General features: G+C 44.6%; 1 protein-coding gene and 1 non-coding gene across 2 annotated transcripts; one reads left to right on the forward strand and one right to left on the reverse strand.

Annotated features, from left to right (window-relative positions):
• Positions 1-668: 668 nt before the first annotated feature.
• Trnav-aac (transfer RNA valine (anticodon AAC)) lies at positions 669-741 on the reverse strand. Its single transcript has one exon. It is a non-coding gene; the product is annotated as a tRNA-Val (tRNA).
• A 1247-nt stretch (positions 742-1988) lies between these two features.
• Positions 1989-4449, forward strand: Actrt3 (actin related protein T3). Its single transcript, XM_057757269.1, has 2 exons — positions 1989-2203; positions 2917-4449. The coding sequence occupies exons 1-2, from the start codon at positions 2004-2006 to the stop codon at positions 3830-3832; spliced, it is 1116 nt and encodes a 371-aa protein (XP_057613252.1). The 5' UTR covers positions 1989-2003; the 3' UTR covers positions 3833-4449.
• The last annotated feature ends 17962 nt before the right edge of the window (positions 4450-22411 follow it).

The following is a 22411-nucleotide window of genomic DNA, read 5'->3' on the forward strand; positions in this document are numbered from 1 at the left end:
TTCCTCCCTAGACTCTGCGGACGTTTTAAATCTTAAAAACCACAACTTTGTTGTTAAAAAAGTTGTTTTTGGACCTTACGGAATTTACCCATGACTTATTTTAAAAGACAGTCTCAGAAAATCTGAGACTTTTCCCCTACCGGAATCTTTGCATTGTAACATCTCTGTAAGAATTCGTGAATAAAACCATAGACGTGTTAATAAGAAGAATGTTGAGGCTACTTTATTTTATATTTGAATATAAATTTATTTTTAATTTTACCCTTTTGTCGGGCTCCTTTCGATAACGGGTTAATTCTGAAATACATAGTGAACTTGTCATACAGATTAAGAATAAAACACAGTTTGGCAATGGAAGGGAAAGGGGAATCTCGAGAGGAAAAAGTAAGTGGCAAATACAGAAGTGTTCCAGAGGAGATAGAGCTAACAGTTGGTTTTATTTGGCTGGTGGATCAACAGCCACCTCATCAGTACTTTTTGCTTGGTGTTCTCGGGGTGTTTGTTTTCAACATTAAAATAGTTGAGTAAAAACAGATTTCTTAGCGTATTTCCCCAGGTGGCAAGTTACCACTTGCAGGATTTGTCATCAGGGTTTTGAGAGCCTAGCTTTTGAAAAGCCCAGACAACAAACAATGGTTAGAAGGGAAGGAAAAAACCGGAAGAGCATGTGTTTCCGCCCGGTTTCGAACCGGGGACCTTTCGCGTGTTAGGCGAACGTGATAACCACTACACTACGGAAACCCAGCTGGCTGGGGCTGGTGAATGGCTCTTGATATGTGATGTTCTCATATACGCTTTGTAAATGTTTAAAGACTCATGTAATTTTCAGTGGGGAAAGGGGAGGGGGGAGGCCACATCGTTAACTAAATGGTGCTGAAACGATTTCAAAGTCTGAACTTGCTTGCAAACTCCTTGCAAATCCCTGCCGCTAGAGACCAGACACCCTCGTTTCTGGCCCTTTTGCTTGGTTTTCGTCTCGGTTCCGGCAGGTTATGCTCTCCTGTTGGAGAAGCTGTGGCACGCAGTTGCCAGGGTCCCCTCCCCTCGGCTTGCTTCTGGTGGGAGGACGTGTAAATCACATTTTCTTTCCCCATACTGTTTCTGAATACTTACCAAAGGTCCTAATTTGTGCCCAGTTTTAAAACCCCTAAATGAGGGATGCGCCAGATCAGAAACCAAAGACGCTGTTTGCCGCGCAACGTACTTTCTTCTGAACTGAACTTCATAATAATCTAAGGAATTTCTTTTCTTACCAACTGACAGACGTGTCCTTATTTCTAAATATCAACCCCAGGAAATGAAAATTAGCTTCAGAGAACCTAGAGATAGAATCCAAAAAGATGAAAAAGAAGAGGAAAAGAAGAAGAAATGAGGAATGGGAAAGATGGGGGAGGGGGGAAGCTAAGCACCCCAGAACTCAGAGGCTGAAGAGGGGAATTCTAGTGAGTTATCTTGGCCAGCCTTGCTAAAATGTCTTACAAAACAACCAAAAGCGTTCTGCCCTTTTAATTGCGTACACCTTTAGAAACTACAGGAAAGACGTGGCATTATCTACGATACCTACAGGACATAAACTCGTTTCACACCCCAGCATCCACCCCCCCCCCCGAAGTTGAGCCTTCCTGCAATATTCCCAGGTCATCCCCCGGTTTCAAGGGTGTCCACCAGTCTCCCCGTGGCCCAGAAACACTCCGGTTAACTCAAGGACTTTGGGACAGTCATTTAAAAAAAAAAAAAAAAAAAAAAAAAAAAAAAAAAAGCTTGTTATAGTTTTCTAGAAAGTTCCTCGCAAATCGCAAATCGTGAGCTTTCGTATGTTTCGCGAGGGAAGCCTGGTGTTCTGGTGTTCAGGTTGCGAGTTTCCAGCGGCTGCATTGAGACTCAGCCCAGAGAAGCGGCGGCACGGGCCGGCGGGTGGCTGGGTCCTCTGTGACGCGGGGCTCCGGGTGCAGGTCCTCCGGGAGGGGCGGTCCCGAGGCCGCACAGGCAGCAGCGCCGGCGACATGAGCGGCTACCAGCCACCGGTGGTGATCGACAGTGGTTCGGGAATGATCAAGGCGGGCCTGGCTGGGACCCGGGAGCCCCAGTTCGTTTACCCGAACATCCTGGGCCGGGCCAAGGGCCACAACACTGCAGTGGACTGCGCGCTGGAGCTGTGTGTGGGTGACCAAGCTCAGGAGCGCAGGAGCTTCCTGTCCATCAGGTACCAGGAGATGCTGCAGCCTGGGTGGGTGTGGGAGAGGGCAGAGAGTCCAGAACTAAAGCCACCCTGAAAGGACCAGGGAGAGAAACCCCCTCACAAAAACCTCTGTTCTCTTTACACAAATGTATTTCGCCTAAGAATATGACTTAAGTTATAGCTTTGGTCATTTGGCATGGTCTCTTGAACTATTTACAACTACCAGAATGTGGAAATTTCCCAACTTTTTGAAGTCACATTCTCCAAAGAGGAAAAAATGCTGGCTAAGCAAAATGCCTGTAGAGAAAGGTAGCCATTTACTGCCATTTATCTTCTGTTGTTGACCAGAAAGCAATACTAATCAATACTCACATTAGCTGAAACAGACCAGAGAGGACACATGTTAAAGATCTATGTAGCACACCTTTAATCCCAGCAGAAGCAGAGGCAAGAGTCTGAATTCCAGACCAGCTTGGTCTACAAATTGAATTCTAGGCTTAGCCGGGGCTACGCAGTGAGACTCTCTCAAAACAAGAACTATCAAATTATATATATATATATATATATGTGTGTGTGTGTGTGTGTGTGTAATATATTATGTATATAAATTCTATTATATATTAATTATGTAATATACTTATATTATATAATTCATATATATAATTTTATAAAAAATCTAAAAACCACCATTAACAACAAAAGCACAAGACTTATGTATCTTATTGTTCTTCCTCCAGCTATCCGGTGGACCGGGGCCTCATTTCTTCCTGGGGGGACATGGAGATCATGTGGAAGCATATCTATGACTGTAGCCTGAACCTGAAGCCCAGGGATGGCCCAGTCTTGGTTACAGAGCCTGCACTGAACCCGCTGCTGGACCGGCAGCACATCTCTGAAGTGTTCTTTGAAAACCTGGGCGTCCCTGCCTTCTATCTGTCTGTCCAGGCTGTGTTGGCACTCTTTGCTGCCGGCTTCACCACTGGCCTGGTGCTGAATTCAGGTGCTGGGATTACTCAGTGTGTGCCAGTCTTTGAGGGTTACTGTCTACCTCATGGTGTAAAACAGCTAGATGTGGCGGGACTTGACCTCACCAGCTACCTCATGATGTTGTTGAAGGACGATGGTGTCATGCTGCTTAGAACTGGGGACAGAAAGATTGTTACGGACATTAAGGAGAATATCTGTTATGTGGCGATGAACTATGAGGAGGAAATGGCCAAGGAACCTGGCCTAGAGAAAATGTACACACTGCCTGATGGGAAGACTATCAAACTTCATAACCAGGTCTTCCGTTGCCCAGAGGCCCTCTTCTCGCCAAGGCTTCTGAATGTTGACACGCCTGGCATTGATAAGATGTGTCTCAGCAGCATCATGAATTGCGACACAGATCTCAGGAATGCCTTCTTCTCCAATATTATACTTGCTGGAGGATCCACCAGTTTCCCTGGTTTAGACAAGCGGCTGGTTAAGGATGTGGCAAAGATGGCACCGGCCAATACCCCTGTGCAGGTTATCGCTCCCCCAGAGAGGAAAATATCAGTGTGGATGGGGGGGTCTATCCTTGCATCTTTGTCTGCCTTCCAAGACATGTGGATCACTGCTGCAGAATTTGAAGAAGTTGGACCCAATATAGTACACCAAAGATGCTTCTGAAATGCAGACAAAAAATGATGAGTAAAACATTTTTGAGTGTACACAACAAAACACTGTGGGTATTCTAATTCTGGGAGAACAAAAAAACATTTCTATTATTGGAATGGCCACTTTCTTTCCTAAAATGTTTTTGGTAGTTCTGGGACTCAGATTTAGAGTCTCGTGCGTGCTAAGCACTCTATCACTGACCTATATCCCCAGCCCTCTTTTTAACTTTGTATTTCAAGATAGTATCTCCTGTTACATTCATTGCCCAGGCTGGATTTCAATTTGTAATCCCTGGGCTTCACTCACCCAGGCGGCTGGAATTTAGAGGCTTGTGACTTTGGGCCTGGTTCTCAATATAACAGGGCAGGAAATGGTGCAATTGTTAGGTTTCAAACCCAGAACAAATAGCGAAGGTGCCTATTTAACACACCAGACTGGACACTAACTGCCAGGTTCTCCCGGCATTCCTCTATCCCTGCCTGTTACAGGGCCCTCCTGGATGGCATACCCCACCCCTACCCTAAATTTCTCTCCTCCCATCTGCCCTTCCCTATATAATCCATTTTGTTTACCTCTCCTCTCCTTGGGCCTCCTGGCTGCTGGACCTGGTTCCCCTCTTTGCCCTTGCCCTCCGCACATGGCTCAGGGTCATGACCACTCTGGATGCTCCCATTTGTCTCTGCCTCTGGCTATGTCTCCCTTTTGCCTACAATAAACTTTCTCCCGCACTGAACTTAGAAGCAGTCATGTCCTTCCTCCTTTCGTTTCTTCTTTTTTTTTTTCATTTTGTAATAATAATGGTCACAGTTGTATGAGATGGGGCACAGGAAAGAAACTGCCAAAATGGCCACTCAGTTAGGGGGAAGTATCCAAGGCTTCTGGAGAAGTCCAAAGCTGAGAGAGAAGGCAACTGGGCGTGGCCAGGGCTGTCTACAAGAGAGGCAAAGGAGTAAGAAAGAGCAGGGGTGGACAATTCTTGCAGATTTTTAAGTGTCAGGTCCAAAAGAAACTCCAGACGAATGGCGAACCCTGGTGCCTGTCAACATACCAACGAGCATGCTGGCCTCCAGGCTCACTTGGTACCCCTGGCTCCTCTCAGCTCTTCTCACCCGTCCCTTACCTTAAACTTTGCCAGTCATGGTCTTCCCTTCCCCTGGCTTCTCATTTCTATATAACCCTGCGATTTTGGCCGTGAGCTCCCCTGGTCTTCTACTCGGCCCCCTCACTTGGTACTGTCCCATGCTTTTTCTCCTGGGCCATTCAGTAGGCTGGCCATGTCCAGTGTGCTACGCTGCTTCTCTCCCTTCTCTGAACTCTTCCAGACGCCTCTGTCTGTTCTCTCCCATAGGTCTACCGTAACAACCTTCCCCTCACCCACATCTTTGAGAGGTCACATCCTCACTTCACACAATAAAGAAGATGAGTCCATATGTCTAGAAAGGAATTCAAGTTGGACTATAGAAGGATTTTTGGTAGTTAGACAACAGTCAGCATTCCTCAGGTACTTGTGATAAATGTTTTCTGTCCCCAGGAGTCATTTTTCCCAGCGACACACTTTCTGGTATGCTTGCCTTATGATTTATCTCCTCTCATAGTTTGATTGACGGGTGATTATATATCAGGTATCATGTATTTCATTTGAGGAGGGTGACAGGTGATGTGTGCACACTCCAGATCAGCTATTTTTTTAAATATTTATTTATTATGTATACAATATTCTGTCTGCAGGCCACAAGAGGTCACCAGACCTCATTATAGATGGTTGTGAGCCACCATGTGGTTGCTGGGATTTGAACTCAGGACCTTTGGAAGAATAGGCAATGCTCTTAACCACTGAGCCATCTCTCCAGCCCCTTCAGATTAGCTATTTTCTTCATTTACTACTAACTCCTCCTGAGTCCTTTCAGTTTCATAAAGGGAAATGTGGGTGTTCTTGTTCAGAGAATACAGCCCCTTGCTTCCCATATTACAGGCTACACCTTAAGCTAATGATTTTATGGTTATTCTTTTGCTTATGATTGCTCCTTTTTAGGGTTTGCTGAAGATGGTGGTATATAGGCTGAATTAGCATGGGATGATGAGGTATAATGGACTTTATTGATTATAGAACAGGCTCTTCTAAATGGATCTAGATGGTACTGTCAAGTCCTTTGAGTTTTAAACTGTAGCTAGTAGTTCTCTGGCAAATAATTTTGTTAGTGAGTTAATAAGGTTTAAGTCTAATTAGTAGGTATCTAATCCCAGTTTGGATTTAGCTATTGTGTATTGAGTTCATTAGAATTATTTTTGTGTTGGGTTTAGGTCCAACAATTAATTTTCACATATAAATTGGATTTTACTTCTATAAACATTTCTACTTGGATCAAAATCAAAATGAGACGGGTTCACATGGGAAAATGGCTTTGCCAATTTGCCATGGGTCTGAGACCTTGGCCCTCCACAGGTCTTTGTCATGGTTGTAACCTGTCAAAGGTCCCATTCACTCAACTTCACTCAGTCAGGGGCTTCTTCCACTCCCCACAACATACAGAAACTGTCAAAAGCAAAGCAAAGCAAAGCCCACAAGTCTACTAAGAAATGTAGCATTCGATGCTAAATTTCCATTCTAGCAGAGGGTAGATTTAGTGTACTTAACCGTAAAATGATCACAGGGTCCAATACAAGTCCGTGCTTAAGGAATGCACTGAGAGGTTTGGTTTGGGACTGGGCTTAAGAAATGGTTGGAATTTAAATGTCTTAGAAGCTGGGTATGGTGGTTTACTCAGTTGCTTGCCCTCTCAGGAGAAGCAAAGGCTGGAGGATTGCAGCAAATTCAAGGTCAATCTGGTCCACTTAGTGAGGCTGTGTACCTTGACTGATATTAGGTGCTGTGGCAAACACAGTCACTCGCGGGTACCACAGGGAGCTGGAAGGGACACAAGACTCTGGGTTCACTTCAAGGATGAACAATTTCTATGTTCCCCGCTGGTCTTTGTATATGGTGTAGGTAGCTGCTAGCTAGAGAGAGCTCTGCAAGCAGGGCCTGAGCAGAGAGCATCTCTTGCAAGCCTCCTGTTGTTTTTTTGTCATTTGTTTGTTTCTAACATGTTTGTTTGTTTCCTTATAAGTAGGACCCTGTGTGGGTTCCAGAGGTGGAACTCAGGTTATCAGACTTGGTGTTAAGTGCCTTTACCGCTGAACCATGGCTACTGGGGCCCCCTTTTTAGGTTCTGAATTCTACAGCTAGGAGCCACCATGCCAATTTATGCATTTTTTGTCTTCCGCTGGGCGGTGGTGGCGCACGCCTTTAATCCCAGCACTCGGGAGGCAGAGGCAGGCGGATCTCTGTGAGTTCGAGGCCAGCCTGGTCTACAAGAGCTAGTTCCAGGACAGGCTCCAAAGCTATAGAGAAACCCTGTCTCGAAAAAACAAAAAACAAAACCACCACCACCACCACCACCACCACCACCACCACCACCACCACCACCACCAACAAAAACACCAAAAATTGCAACAACAAAATTTGTCTTTTTCCGTCACTAGCGGTGCTCTTGGAAGGTTTTCCGTCTCTGTACTCTTCATGTCCACGGTGGTGTTCTCCTAGTGGATATGTAGACACCAAGTTGGTTAGAAGCCTTCGCTGCCCGGGGAAGAACAGCGGAGGAAAAACAGAACTCGGGTGTGAAAAGGGTGGGCGGGCAAGTAACTCAACCTGAAAACAAAACAATAAAAAAGGAGATTTTTAACTTTTCGCTGCCCTTGAACTGCTGACCTCCTGCCCCAGCATCCTAAATGCTGGGATTATAGACTTGTGCCTCTACCCTCAACCCTTTTAGTTCCTTTTTCTTTCTGGACCTAACTATGTAGAACAGGCTAGCCTCAAACTCCTAGATCCCTTGCCTGTGTCTTAAGTGTTGGGATTAAAGATTTATGCTAGCCGGCGATGGTGGTGCATGCCTTTAATCCCAGCACTCGGGAGGCAGAGGCAGGCGGATCTCTGTGAGTTCGAGACCAGCCTGGTCTACAAGAGCTAGTTCCAGGACAGGCTCCAAAACCACAGAGAAACCCTGTCTTTTTTTTTTTTTTTTTTTTTTTTTTTATTTTTTATTTTTTATTCTTTTTTAATTAAAATTTCCACCTGCTCCCCGTTTCCCATTTCCCTCCCCTCCTCCCAAATATTGCCCCCTCCCCCCACTCCCCTCCCCCTATCCCCACTCCTCTTCTCCTCCCCCCACACCATTCCCCCTCCCTCTCGATACTGAAGAGCAGTCCAAATTCTCTGCCCTGCGGGAAGACGAAGGTCTTCTATCTACGTCCAGGAAGGTGAGCTTCTAAACAGGCTAAGCTCCCACAAAGCCAGTTCATGTATTAGGATTGAAACCTAGTGCCATTGTCCTTGGCTTCTCATCAGTCTTCGTTGACCGCCATGCTCAGAGAGTCCGGAATCAACCCATGCTTATTCAGTCCCAGACCAGCTGGCCTTGGTGGGCTCCTAATAAATCAGTTCCACTGTCACAGTGGGTGGGTGCATCCCTCGTGGTCCTGATTTTTTGCTCTTGTTCTCCCTCCTTCTGCTCCTCATTTGGACCTTAAGAGCTCAGACCGTTGCTCCAAATTGAGACTCTGTCTCTACCTTGATCCATCGCCAGATGAAGGTTCTAAGGTGATATGCAAGATATTCATCAGTATAGGATAGGGTCATTTCAGGTTCCCTCTCCTTAGTTGCCCAAGGTACCAGCTGGGGACATATTCCTGGACACCTGCGAACCCCTCTAGAGTCAAGTCTCTTGCCAACCCTAAGATGGCTCCCTTAGATAGGATATATACTTCGCTGCTCCCGTATCCATCCTTCCTATATCCCAACCATCCCAATCCCCCGAGCTCCTCCCATCCTCCCCTTCTCATATTTCTCATCCCATTTCCCCTTTGCCCCATGCCACCTCACCCGCAAGTTCCCATTTTTTGCCCTGCAATCTTGTCTACTTCCCCCTCTCCATGCGGATGACTATATGATTTTCTTTGGGTTCACTTTCTTATTTAACTTCTATAGGATCGCACATTATATGCTTAATGTCTTTTACTTATGGCTAGAAACCGATTATGAGTGAGTACATCCCATGTTCCTCTTTTTGGGTCTGGGATACCTCACTCAGGATAGTGTTTTCTATTTCCATCCATTTGCACGCAAAATTCGAGAAGTCATTGTTTTTTACTGCTGAGTAGTACTCTAATATGTATATATTCCACACTTTCTTCATCCATTCCTCCATTGAAGGGCATCTAGGTTGTTTCCAGGTTTTGGCTATTACAAACAATGCTGCTATGAACATAGTTGAACAGATACTTTTGTCATTTGATGTGGCATCTCTTGGGTATATTCCCAATAGTGGTATTACTGGATCTTGGGGTAGGTTGATCCCTAATAGCCGGCGATGGTGGTGCATGCCTTTAATCCCAGCACTCGGGAGGCAGAGGCAGGCGGATCTCTGTGAGTTCGAGACCAGCCTGGTCTACAAGAGCTAGTTCCAGGACAGGCTCCAAAACCACAGAGAAACCCTGTCTTGAAAAAAGCAAAAAAAAAAAAAAAAAAAAAAAAAAAAAGAAAGAAAAAGATTTATGCCAGCAAGCCATGCGGCAGGGGTGGTTGGGTCTGGGGGGAGGGGTGTTAGTGAAAATATCACTAATATCACCTCTGATGTTTTTTTTTTTAATTTATTTATTATGTATACAATATTCTGTCTGTGTGTATGTCTGCAGACCAGAAGAGGGCACCAGACCCCAATTACAGATGGTTGTGAGCCACCATGTGGTTGCTGGGAATTGAACTCAGGACCTTTGGAAGAACAAGCAATGTTCTTAACCTCTGAGCCATCTCTCCAGCCCACCTCTGATGTTTGTGTGTGCTTGTGCTCACAGCAGGAAATTGACCGTTTCATTCATTCATTCATTCATTCATTCATTCATTCATTCATTCATTCATTCATTCATTCATTCATTCATTCATTTTCCGAGGCAGGGTTTCTCTGTGTAGCTTTGGCGCCTGTCCTGACACTAGCGCTTGTAGACCAGGCTGGCCTCGAACTCACAGAGCTCCATCTGCTTCTGCCTCTGCCTCCTCAGTGCTGGGATTGCGCCACCACCGCCCAGTTTTATTTTATTTTTTTGAGAGAGAACGCCTAGGAAAAAAAGAGGCGGGGAAAGGGAAAGGGGAGGTGGGGGGGGAAGGGGGTGGGGTTAAAGGGCGTGGGAGGACGTTCGCGAGAGAGCGCGAGAGTGCAAGCACGGGCGAGAGTTGGGCGCCGACCAATCAGCGCGCGCGCTGACCCTGGTATTTAAGGGCGTCCCGACGGGCGGACGGGCGGCGCGCGGCTTCTCTAACCCTAAAAACTAGAGCTGTAGGTGTTGGTCTTTCGGCGTCGCCCGCTGTTTTTCTCGCTGGCTCTCAGCGGGCCAGAAAGTTCAGACCTGTCAGCAGATCGTCGTGCGTTCTCAACCACAAAAAATGCCAGCGCAAAGCGCGTCAGCCTAGAACCTTGCGGCTCCGGGCTGCCCAGCCCCGCACCCGCCTAGAGGCCGCGGTCGGCCTGGAGTTCTCGGACTCCGCTGCCGCCGCGAAGAGTTCGTCTCTGTCAGCCGCGGAGTATCAGGGGCTGGGGCCAGGCCCGGACAGCGCCGCAAGCACAGTAACGGAGCTGGTCCGTGTTCGGTGGCTTCCCTGAGCTGTAGGAAGTACACCCAGAGCTCGGCTCCTACAACCCCCACTCCCGCGGGGGAAACGTCCTGCTGCAGAGCGGGCCTCTAGCACCCGGGACCCAGAGGGATGGGGCCAAGGTGTGTGCTCATGGCCGGAGTGGGAAATGAGTCAGGTGGCAGTCGAACCGTGCTGTTTGCCTTCATTCCCAATCTCGGTCGTTTGTATTCCAGTCACGTGTCTGCCCTGCAGCTCTTGCTGCAGTTGGCTGGCCTGAACTAGCAGCGAATAATGTCCTTAAACTTAAGGTCCTGATGCTCCGTAGTCTTGAGTATTTCCGTCCTATAGGATTTCTTTTGTGTATGAGGTCCTTAAACATTTTGTGAAGAATTAGAAAATCTAATCGTTTTCTAAACTAAAATTTTGCTTTTGTCTTTGGATGCAAAACATTAAGCTGAGGAATTTAGAGAAATATAGAATGCCCTCTTCTCCCGCCAGTCTTCACACATTGAGTTTGGTTTCTTTTCCAACAGGGCGATGATGGTGCAAGTAAAAGTCCACCAAAAGAAGAGTACTGGTCCAGGTTAGCCCGCCAATTCCCCCCAAAGTAGCTCCATGTTTGTGAGTCTTCCATCCCAAAGCAGTACCTTGCCTTACTCGGGAGTACAATTCTGAGATGGTAGACAGCCTATGTATAAAAGCATCGAGGAGCCGGGCGTTGGTGGCGCACGCCTTTAATCCCAGCACTCGGGAGGCAGAGGCAGGCGAATCTCTGAGTTCAAGTCCAGCCTGGTCTACAAGAGCTAGTTCCAGCCGGGCGATGGTGGCGCACGCCTTTAATCCCAGCACTCGGGAGGCAGAGGCAGGCGGATCTCTGTGAGTTCGAGACCAGCCTGGTCTACAAGAGCTAGTTCCAGGACAGGCTCCAAAAACCACAGAGAGCCGGGCGGTGGTGGCGCACGCCTTTAATCCTAGCACTTGGGAGGCAGAGGCAGGTGGATCTCTGTGAGTTCGAGACCAGCCTGGTCTACAAGAGCTAGTTCCAGGACAGGCTCCAAAACCACAGAGAAACCCTGTCTCGAAAAACCAAAAAAAAAAAAAAGAAAAGAAAAAAAAAAAGAAACCCTGTCTCGAAAAACCAAAAAAAAAAAAAAAAATAAGCATCGAGGAGATAAAGTGGGTTATATCTGTAATGTGTGCTCTATGCATATAGCAACTTACCTTTCTTAGTATTACTGTACAAAAGACTGGGAAAAAGATTTGGATTGTAGCTTAAGAGATAGCTTACCCAGCATGTCAAGAGTTCTGGATTCAGTACCCAGACAAAACAAAAAAACGCAGCATACACCACACACACACACACACACACACACACACACCAGCACATATACGTGATGGTGTGTGTGTAAGTATAGTTTGGGTCTGGAGAGATGATTCAGTGGGTAAAATACTTTCTGTTTAAGTGTGAGGACTGAGTTCCAGTCCCCAGAGCCCCAGTGAGGCTGGGGGTGGTAGTACAGACCAATGATCCCAGCAGGCCATGCTCTTATGGAAGGAAGTGGCCGTGGAAGTGTGAGCTGGCATGAGCAGCAAAGATCAACCAAGTTTCTGTCCTAAGATACTGAGAACACCTGCGCTCACATACACAAGCATTATACGTACAAAAAATGGAAAGGGTTTTAAGACCTACAATTCTGGTTTATTGTAATGTTCTGTAAGAATTTGCCAGCACATTTACTGAGAAGAGCACTGGTGTGGGAAGCATGGAGTTCTGGTGGCAATCCCTTTTACACGTTCTTGGCGTAACAGCTCTGTGTCTTTTGAAAACAAAAACAACTGTTTTTTTTTTTTGTTGTTGTTGTTTAACTTTTTAAATCCAAGGTCTCAGACTGTAGCTTCGGGCAGTCTGGAACTCGCTAAGCACACCGCTCAAGCAGGATTGGAATTGGTAGCACTTAAAATGGCCGCTATCCTCCATTTCCCCCTTTAAAGAAAGAGTCCCAAGTAATTTAGTCGGGCCTCAAAGTTGCCGTTTAGTACAGGGATGATCTTGAACTCTATTTCCTGAGTTCAGGTGTCATAGGTGCGCAGGTTCCTGTTGTGCTGGATTTCACAAGCTCAGCAAACACTTCCTACTGAGCTTTACAGCCTCTGTTTTGAGGCTGACCTTGAGCTCCTTAAATCCTCTAAGATTAGCTCCAAACCCTCGAAACACATCACTTGCAGATAAAGATGTCTTTAGTTCTTGCCCCATCTAGTGGTACTTTCGAATCTTCGCATTTAGAAAATTCCTGCTGTATTTTAGGCCTTGAGGGAAAGGATAGCCATAGATTGTGATTCGACTTTAATTTAAAAAAAAGGAAGGAGGGAGGGAGAGAGAGTGAGAGGGAGAGAGGGAGGAAGGCAAAAAAGAAAGAAAAAAAGAAAGAAAAAGAAACAAAAGGAAGAAAGGTAAAAACTATTAAGAAAAAATAGTGGTTTAATTTTAAAAATTGTATTGTTGTTTGGGATAGTTTTGCTATATGCCTAGGCTTATTTTGCCTTGTGATCTTACTTCAGCCTCTAGAGTGCTGGGTTATAGGAATGGACCACCATGGGCAAAAAGTTAAATTTTAAGATAAACCCACTGTTGTCTAACTCTAATTAATGTCTTACAAACATTCCAAAGAAAAATTACAAATGTTTTGGCAAATTACTATATAATATTGTAAGAAAGGGCCATTGAATTGATCCAACAATTTATATTAAAACTATTTGTAGAGGCCGGGCGGTGGTGGCGCACGCCTTTAATCCCAGCACTCGGGAGGCAGAGGCAGGCGGATCTCTGTGAGTTCAAGGCCAGCCTGGTCTAGAAAAGCTAGCTCCAGGACAGGAACCAAAAGCTACGGAGAAACCCTGTCTTGAAAATCAAAAAAAAAAAAAAAAAAAAAAAAAAAACCAAAAAACTATTTGTAGATAATAAATAGTTATGGCAAATATTACCTGTACTAGTCAGGGTTCTCTAGAAGATAGAACTGGTAGAATGAGTCATCCGTCCATCTATCTATCTGTCTGTCTGTCTGTCTGTCTGTCTGTCTTTGGAAAGGGGATGTATTAGACTGGCTTACAGGCTGTGATCCAACAATGTCTGTCTACCAATGGAAGGTCTACCGATTCAGTAGTTGTCCAGTCTCAAAGACTGGCTGTCTCAGGCACGTTCTAGTATAAATTGGAATCCTGAAGAAGTACGCTCCAATGCTAGTAAAAGGATGAGTTTGCCGTGGAGAATGAGAGCAAGCAGGCAGTGAGCAAGCTTCCTTCTTCCGTGTTCTTTCTATAGCCGACAACAGAAGGTGTGGCCCAGGTTGTTTTGTTGTTGTTTTTTCGAGACAGGGTTTCTCTGTGGTTTTGGAGCCTGTCCTGGAACTAGCTCTGTAGACCAGGCTGGTCTCGAACTCACAGAGATCCTCCTGCCTCTGCCTCCCGAGTGCTGGGATTAAAGGCGTGCGCCACCACTGCCCGGCCAAGGTGTAGCCCAGATTAAAGGTGGATCTTCCCACCTCAAAAGATCTAGATTAGAAATGAGTCTTCCCACTTCAAATGATTTAATTAAGAAAGAATCCGTCGAGTGTTTTAATTAAGTCCATATGTTTGGTTGACAGAAAAGACATGTTACCCATTGCTCTGTTGTAGATGATAGTTTTGCTCAAATGTTACTGTTCTAGAAGGTAAGAGACTGCCTGGAGGGATTTAAATGTCATCCTCTTCGTGTTCCTCTTCGTCTTCTTTTCTCTTATCCTAACTGTAATCTTTTCCTCTTCCTTCTTTTCAGTAAACTTGCCTTTCAAATTCTAGACCAGCTCCCTGTTCATAATGCTGAGTTCTAGGCTGTATTATTTCACTTGGGAAAGGCATTGGGCATTAATTTTGCCATGATTTTCTGGTTCAGAGTAAAAACATCCATGACTACCTGTGTACCCTGGTTTATTTTCTGTATCCGCCTCCCTCCCCAACTTTCCTTGACATTTTTTTTTCTTTTTTTTTAAACATTTATTTATTTATTATGTATACAACTTTCTGCCTCCATGTATACCCACACGCCAGAGGAGGGCGCCAGATCTCATTACAGGTGGTTTGGAGCCACCATGTGGTTGCTGGGAATTGAACTCAGGACCTCTGGAAGAGCAGACAGTGCTCTTAACCACTGAGCCATTTCTCCAGCTCCTCCTTGACATTTTTTTATAGTGGAAAAACCAATGTGTTTGTAGTTCTTATTGTTTGTAGTTCTTGGGCAATACATTCTGTTAACGATGAAATAGCAAATAATGAGCCATTGTCCCTAGAAGAAATAAAGCATTAGGCTCCCAGGAGCCTCTGTCAACATTTTTTATCAACAAATCAATATATTACAAGTATTTCTGTTTTAAAACATCTTAGTTAACTTATATTGTTAATTCCTTAACATCAGTTTCAACAACACTAACTCGTACCTGAAGAATACTCTTTTCTTTTGGTCAGGAATGAACATTAGCTGACATTTGAGCTCTGCTTGGGAGTCGATTTTAAACAGCAAAACCACTATCAAATGTGGAGGGAAAAAAGGTTCAAAAATGTGAAAGCGCTACTTCATAGGGCAAAGGAAGGCAGAATTTCTTTGTCCATGCTTAGTTGGCAGTCTATCTGGGTTAATCAAAGTTTTCACCACATGACCATGGGAACGGGTTATTGCTTTTTGAGGCTACAAAACGTTTTAGTGGTTGTATATGATACAAAACTATAATCCCAGTACTCAAGAGGCTAAGGCAAAAGAATTAAAGAGTTCAAAGCCAACCTGATCTACATAGTAAAACCTGTCTTAGACAAGCAACTTTAATGGGTAGTTTAGCTACTCTACAAATACTAAGAATTAGGGTTATGAGTCCAGGGCTTTGTATAGCCGTGGTAAGTATCCTGACAACTGAGGGACTTTTCCTTTTTCTTCAGTCCACATCCCAACCCATGAGACACTGCTGCACTCATTCATGAGCTCTCAAAATGTAATCTCTTTTTTAAATTGAGAATAGATTCTTTCCTTGTACAATACATCCTGACCAGAGTTTCTCCTCCTTCCATTCCACCCATACCTTTCCACTTCCCCTCTCCTGCAGATCCACTCCCCGTTTCCCTTCAGAAAAGAGCACTTCCAAGAGACAACAAACATACACACACTCACTCACACACACACACACACACACACACAAACAAGATACAATAGGAGAAGGCAAAAATCCTCATATAGAGTCTGCAGCACATCTGTCCAGGCCCTTCTGAGAAGTCAGGTGTAATTCTGATAGGTAATAATGTAATTCTGCATTTATATGTTACTTGGTCTTTCCCCACTTTCAACACCTTCCTTTGTTTTGTATGTTTAGTATTTTGATTATTATATGGCAAGGGAACTTTCTTTTCTGTCCAATTTATTTGGTGTTCTGTAAACGTCTTGTACTTTTATAGGCATCTCCTTCTGTAGGTTAGGACTATTCTTTTTTTTTAAAAAAAATATTTATTTAATTATTATGTATACAACATTCTGTCTGTGTGTATGCCTGCAGGCCAGAAGAGGGCACCAGACCTCATTACAGATGGTTGTGAGCCACCATGTGGTTGCTGGGAATTGAACTCAGGACCTTTGGAAGAGCAGGCAATGCTCTTAACCTCTGAGCCATCTCTCCAGCCCGGTTAGGACTATTCTATATGATTTTTTTGAAAATATTTTCTGGAACTTTGAGCTGGGATTCTTCTTCTATTCCTATTATTCTTAGGTTTTGTCTTTTCATAATGTCCCAGATCTCCTAGATATTTTGTGTAATTTTTTTTTTTTTTCGAGACAGGGTTTCTCTATGGCTTTGGAGCCTGTTCTGGAACTAGCTCTGTAGACCAGGCTGGTCTCGAACTCACAGAGATCCGCCTGCCTCTGCCTCCCGAGTGCTGGGATTAATTTGTGTAACTTTTTAAACTTAAAATTTTCTTTGACTGATGTATGTATTTCTTTCATCGTATTTTCAATGCCTGAGATTCTCTCCTCCATCTTTTGTATTCTGTTGGTGAAGCTTGCCTCTGTAGTTCCTGTTTGAATTCCTAAATTTTTCATTTCCAGAATTCTCTCAGTTTGTGTTTTCTTTATTGCTTATATTTCCACTTTCAGGCCTTGAACAGTCTTGAACAGTTTTATTTGTTTCCTTCAAGTTTTTTTTTTCTTTCTTTAAGAGAGTTATTCATTTTCTCCAATTGTTTATCTTTTCCTGGATTTCTTTAAGGGATTTATTTGTTTCCTCTTATTTTTTTTTCCAAGACAGGGTTTCTCCGTAGTTTTTTGGTTCCTGTCCTGGAACTAGCTCTTGTAGACCAGGCTGGCCTCGAACTCACAGAGATCTGCCTGCCTCTGCCTCCCGAGTGCTGGGATTAAAGGCATGTGCCACCACCACCTGGCTATTTGTTTCCTCTTTAAGGACCTCTGTTGTCTGGATACTGTGGTTTTAAGGTCTTTTTCTTGTGCTTCAATAGTGTTGGAATATTTGGGACCTGCTGTGGTAGCATGGCTGTTCTCTGGTGGAGACATAGTGCCCTGCCTTTTATTGATTGTGCTTTTATATTGGTGTCTAGGCATCTGGGTTTGTGGTGATTATAGCTGCTGATTTCTGGGTTTGTCTTTGGTGGGTGAGTGTTTTGTTCCTTGCTCTTTGTTTCTTCTTTGGATTTTCAGAGAAGATCCTATGGCCTGCTTACCTGGTGTGTTCACGGGGGATGCTGCTGTTAGAGGCTGGGGGAAAGGGAGGCCAGCAGGAGATGGTCTGTTACAGTGCTAGGGGTGACCCCACCATTGGGTTTGGGGGGAACAGAGAGAATGGAGAAGGGCCACAAGTGGGCTACCCAGTCATTTGGGCAGTTGTGGCCTGCGATTGAGCTGTATATTTTTGAAACCTATCAAAAGGTGTGTTGGACAGAGGGAAAGGCAAAGTACTGGGCATGATGTTCAGTTTACTCGATTAAGATCTAGATGCATGAGCCAGGCGGTGGTGGTGCATGCCTTTAATCCCAGCAACTGGGAGGCAGAGACAGTTGGACCTCAGTGAGTTCAAGGCCAGCCTGGTCTACAAAGTGAGTTCCAGGACAGCCAGGACAGCTATAAAGAGAAACACTGTTTTGAAAAAAACAACAACAACAAAATGTAGATTAATGGCATTTATAGAATTGAGAAAAGTAAGGAGGAAATAGGTCTAGTTTAAGTGGAGAATTTAGGGTTTAAACAACACAGAACTGGGCCATGTAATCTGCTTATATAATCTTTCTATCTAGGAGGACTTTTAGAGATGATTTTCACCTTCAATGCCTCAATATTTTAGGTTGCAGAGTAGGTATGCGTCAGGCTTCTAATTATGCTTGTTTGTGTGTGTGTGCACTAGCTCTTGTGTATGCTCATGTATGTATGCATTTGTGTTGACGCCAGGGCTCAGCACAGGTGTCTTCTTCAGTTGCTCTCTACCGTTTTTGTTTGTTTGTTTGTTTGTTTTTAGACATCTCTCACTAAAGTTAACTGAGTCAGGCCCAAAGTTTATCTTTGTCTCCCCAGTCCTTGGATCGAGGTGCACGCCACCATTCTCTCTTTGTATGGGTGCTGGGCTTGAACTTAGGTCCTCATGCTTGCACAGCAAGCACCTTGCCCACTGAGCCATCTCCTCAGCCCCTATAAAATTATGCCTTTTAATACTTCTGATACAGACAATAAGAATATACTTATACAATCAATATAATTGTTAATTGTTCCTTTTAAAATGGTTTTTCTAGTAGCTTTGGAGCCTGTCCTGGAACTCACTTTGTAGACCGCTCTGGCCTCGAACTCACAGAGATCCACCTGTGTTTGCCTCCCGAGTGCTGGGATTAAAGGGGAGCACCAATCCTGGCCAGCTAGTTGTTTTTAAATGCTACTTATGTAATCCCCACTTTCACATCCCCCCCGCCCAGGCAAGTCTGCATCTATGCACTGGATACCTGTTTGATCTAAAATTGAGTCATTTATAGGCAAAGAGGACTGAACCACATGGACCACAGTGATGTCCTTATGACCACTTCTCAAGGAAGAAACAACCTAAACCAACAAGAAATGAAGATGCCATGCTTAGATAGTCCCCAGAAAAGGACAGGCATTTCCTTTTCCATTTCCACAAAGTGATGGTCACAGTCTCTTCACTGCTTGAAGAATGGATGTCATTAAAAAAAAAAAAAAAAGACCGCAAAGGTAAGGGAGTCAGAGCCCTTATGCTGCTGGGACTGTCGGCTGGTACAGAAGACAGAGCCAAAGCCAGGACTACAGTATGACTTGACTCCGCCAGCCGCTGCATTCCACACAGTGTTTGCTCAGCCGTGTTTACTGCTATGCTATTACAATGGCTGAGAAATGGAGCCCCCCTAGATGTCCATCAACAGATGAATGTATTAAGAAAGTGCAGTTCATGTATACAATGGGATTTTATTCTGCCATAAAGAAAGATGAAAAGAACGTTTACAGGAAATGACTGGAACCTCACGCTTTCTTCCATATTCGGAATCTAGATACGTGACAGTGCAGACTCGCCTTCGTTCCCGTCCCTTCTCTCCTGTCCATCTTGCTCTTTTCCTGGCTCTAGCTTTCACCACATTTGATTGCTTGTTTACAGAGAGATGCCTATAAATATAAAATAGAAAACTCTTATAAATGAAGTAAGAATAGTTTCTTTTTTTAAAAAATATTTATTTATTTATTTATTTATTGTGTATACAATATTCTGTCTGTGTGTATGTCTCCAGGCCAGAAGAGGGCACCAGACCTCATTACAGATGGTTGTGAGCCACCATGTAGTTGCTGGGAATTGAACTCAGGACCTTTGGAAGAGCAGGCAATGCTCTTAACCACTGAGCCATCTCTCCAACCCAGTAAGAATATTTTCTAAGATAATTTTGATCTATAAGTTAATTTTTAATGGTTAAAAATTCCTTTTTTTCTTTCTTTTTTAGTTCCTGGTATCACTACCACAATTTATCGAGTTATATTCCCACCACAGTGAAAAGAAAAAGACAAAGCAAAACTACAGCTGATAAAAGATCTCAGGCACAGGCAGCCAATTGACACCACATTCTGAATCTATAGCTTCAGAGTCTGGGAAGATCCTGGTTAGAACCAAATATGACTGCAAAAAACAAAAGTCAATGAAATGAATTCCTAATGATATTCTGCTGCACTCATAAATCAGTGCCTCGCCCAGTTGTCATCAGAGAGGCATTTTCCTCTGATGGGAGCAAATGCAGAGACCCACAGAATCAACTAAGCAGGGTTCATAGGGTCTCCGGATACTAAAGTGACAATCACGAGTCCTGTATGGGTCTGAGTTAGGTCTTCTGCGAATACATTATGATTATGTAGCTTAGAGCTCTTGTGGGACCCCTAACAGTGGGAGCGGGGATGTCTCTGATTCTCTGCTTGTGCTTCAAACCCTTTTCCTCCTACTGGGTTGCCTCACCCAGCCTTGATATGAGGGTTTGTGCCTAGTCTTATTGTGATTTGGTGTGCTGTGTTCAGTTGATACCTCTGGGAGGCCTGTGGGTTTGTTTGTTTTAAGGGAGATGGAGGAGTAGATATGGGGGAGAGGGAGATGGAGGACATCTGCTGTGTCATGATTATCAAAAGTTTCAAATGCAGGGGCTGGAGAGATGGCACAGTGGTTAAGAGCATTTGTTGCTCTTGAAGAGGACCTGGGTTCAATTCCCAGCACCCACATGGGAGCTCATAACTACCCATAACTCCAGTTCCATAGAGTCCAATCAATGAATGCCTTTTTTTTTTTTTTTTTGGATTTTTGAGACAGGGTTTCTCCGTAGCTTTTGGTTCCTGTCCTGGAACTAACTCTTGTAGACCAGGCTGGCCTCGAACTCACAGAGATCCGCCTGCCTCTGCCTCCCGAGTGCTGGGATTAAAGGCGTGTGCCACCACCGCCCGGCTCCAATGCCCTTTTCTGACCTCCTCGTGCACCAGGCACAGGAATGAGGTGTAAGCAAAACACTCATGCACATAAAATGAAATCTTTTTTTTTTTTTAGTTACAAAAGCAAATCCTTTCCCCCACTTTGCCTGTCTTCCGTAACTTGGATGGTTTCAATCTTTTGGATGGTTTTCATACTTTTCAAAACTCTCTCAAATTATATTCTTTTGTATTTTCTTTAGTATCACCAATAAAATTTTTCTTTACTGTTAGGTGGGCCTGAGGCTTTACAGAAATCTCTCTAGAAACAGGTCCCTTTGGTTCCACAACAACCATCAACCTCATGTGACCGAGCACACATTGCTGTAGCCACTGCTTCAACACAAGACTAAGTCCTGTTGTCAGGAAAATGGTGGCCTGTTTTCATCCTGAGAGAAATTTGCAACATCCCAGTGAAGACGTGGATAGGTTGGCCTTAGGTCCTAATTTGTATATGGGGCAGGTACAACCCCTACCATTCCTGAGCATTTAAAACTGTGCCTTTTCCTCCTAAAGGGTCTCAGTCTGAACAACACAGCCCCCCTAGGGATGTGCATCAGTAGTTCTTGCGAGCCAGCGTGCAAGACAAGAGGCCAGGATGCAGGAAGCTGAGAACTGAACCACTCAGAACTCCTGGAGAAGTGGGAGTCACAGACAGTTCTTTAGTTTACCTGTGAAGGGGAAGAAACAAGCAGAGTTGAAAAGCCTGGTTGATGAGATTGTTGACAAAAAGGGCTGATCCTGGAGTGAGAGGCTTCCGTGAAGACAGTTATCAGGAGACAGATTGGCTTTGGGAAAGAGAAGGGCAGGAGGCAAGGAACTTGGTCCCCAGATCTAGATCAACAATGACAATTTGATGGTGGGAAATCGGAGGGATAGAAGTGTGCTGGGTAGTTTGTCATTTTGGTACAAGCTGGAGGCATCTTAGAAGAGGGATGCTCAATTGAGAAAATGCTTCTATCAGATTGGGTCATTATTGATTGATGTGGGAGGGCCCAGCCCCGAGCCACCACAGAGCAGGTGGTCCGGGTTGTATAAAGCAGTAGGCTGAGCCAGCCATGGAGTGTAAGTTAGCAGGCAGCATCCTCTATGGGATCTGCTTCAGTTCTTGTGTCCAGGTTCTTGCCTTCAGTTCCTATCCTGGCTTGTCTCAGTGATGCCCTGTGAAGTGTAAATCAAATAAACTTTCCTCCTCAGGCTGCTTTTAGTCGGTGTTTTATCGCTAAAATAGAAAGCAAAGGAGAATAGATATCTCGTGACTGCCTTTTTCCGTGACATCAGAGATGATCTCATGTACAACGCTTTGCCCAAATGTTTCAAATAGATTATCTCCCCTTTTAAGTTCAAGGGCATTTTTATTAGAGTTTGAAAAAAAAATTAAAAACTTCAGGGCAGGCAAGCTACTGGGATGACAGAGTGAGAAAGTCATACTGCTTGAGTTAAGCCAGCATAGAGTTCAATCATATGGCAGACAAGCAGCCACATGCCGAGGAGGGGAGCCTTAGAGAAAGAGTTCAAAGGCCGAAGAACCAGAGAAAACATTCTTGGGTTTTGGCCAGCATTGCTGGCTTTGCTTCTTGCCTCTGAGTTGATTTACCGTTACTGCTGCTGATCCCTTCTCTGTTACCAGCAACAGCGTTTCCAGGTGTTCAGCATGGACTACAGACCCCACCAGTCATCTAGGAGCCTTTTAGGTTTGTAGAACCAGACTGGATCTGGTGATGCGCTCACCCTTGTAGACTGTTCACCTACTTGGTTTCTGCTCTCCCCAGTGAGAGACAGCACCTGCTGAGCTGCTCCAACTGCTGAGCCACCCAGCCTCAAAGATCAAACTACTACGAGCCTCTGGGTAGGATTCAGTTGTTGTTACTATTTTAACATAAGCTGACAATAAATTGTGTGTGTCTGTGTG

This window comes from Chionomys nivalis, chromosome 24 (assembly GCF_950005125.1).
Source record: "Chionomys nivalis chromosome 24, mChiNiv1.1, whole genome shotgun sequence".
Classification (NCBI taxonomy): domain Eukaryota; kingdom Metazoa; phylum Chordata; class Mammalia; order Rodentia; family Cricetidae; genus Chionomys; species Chionomys nivalis.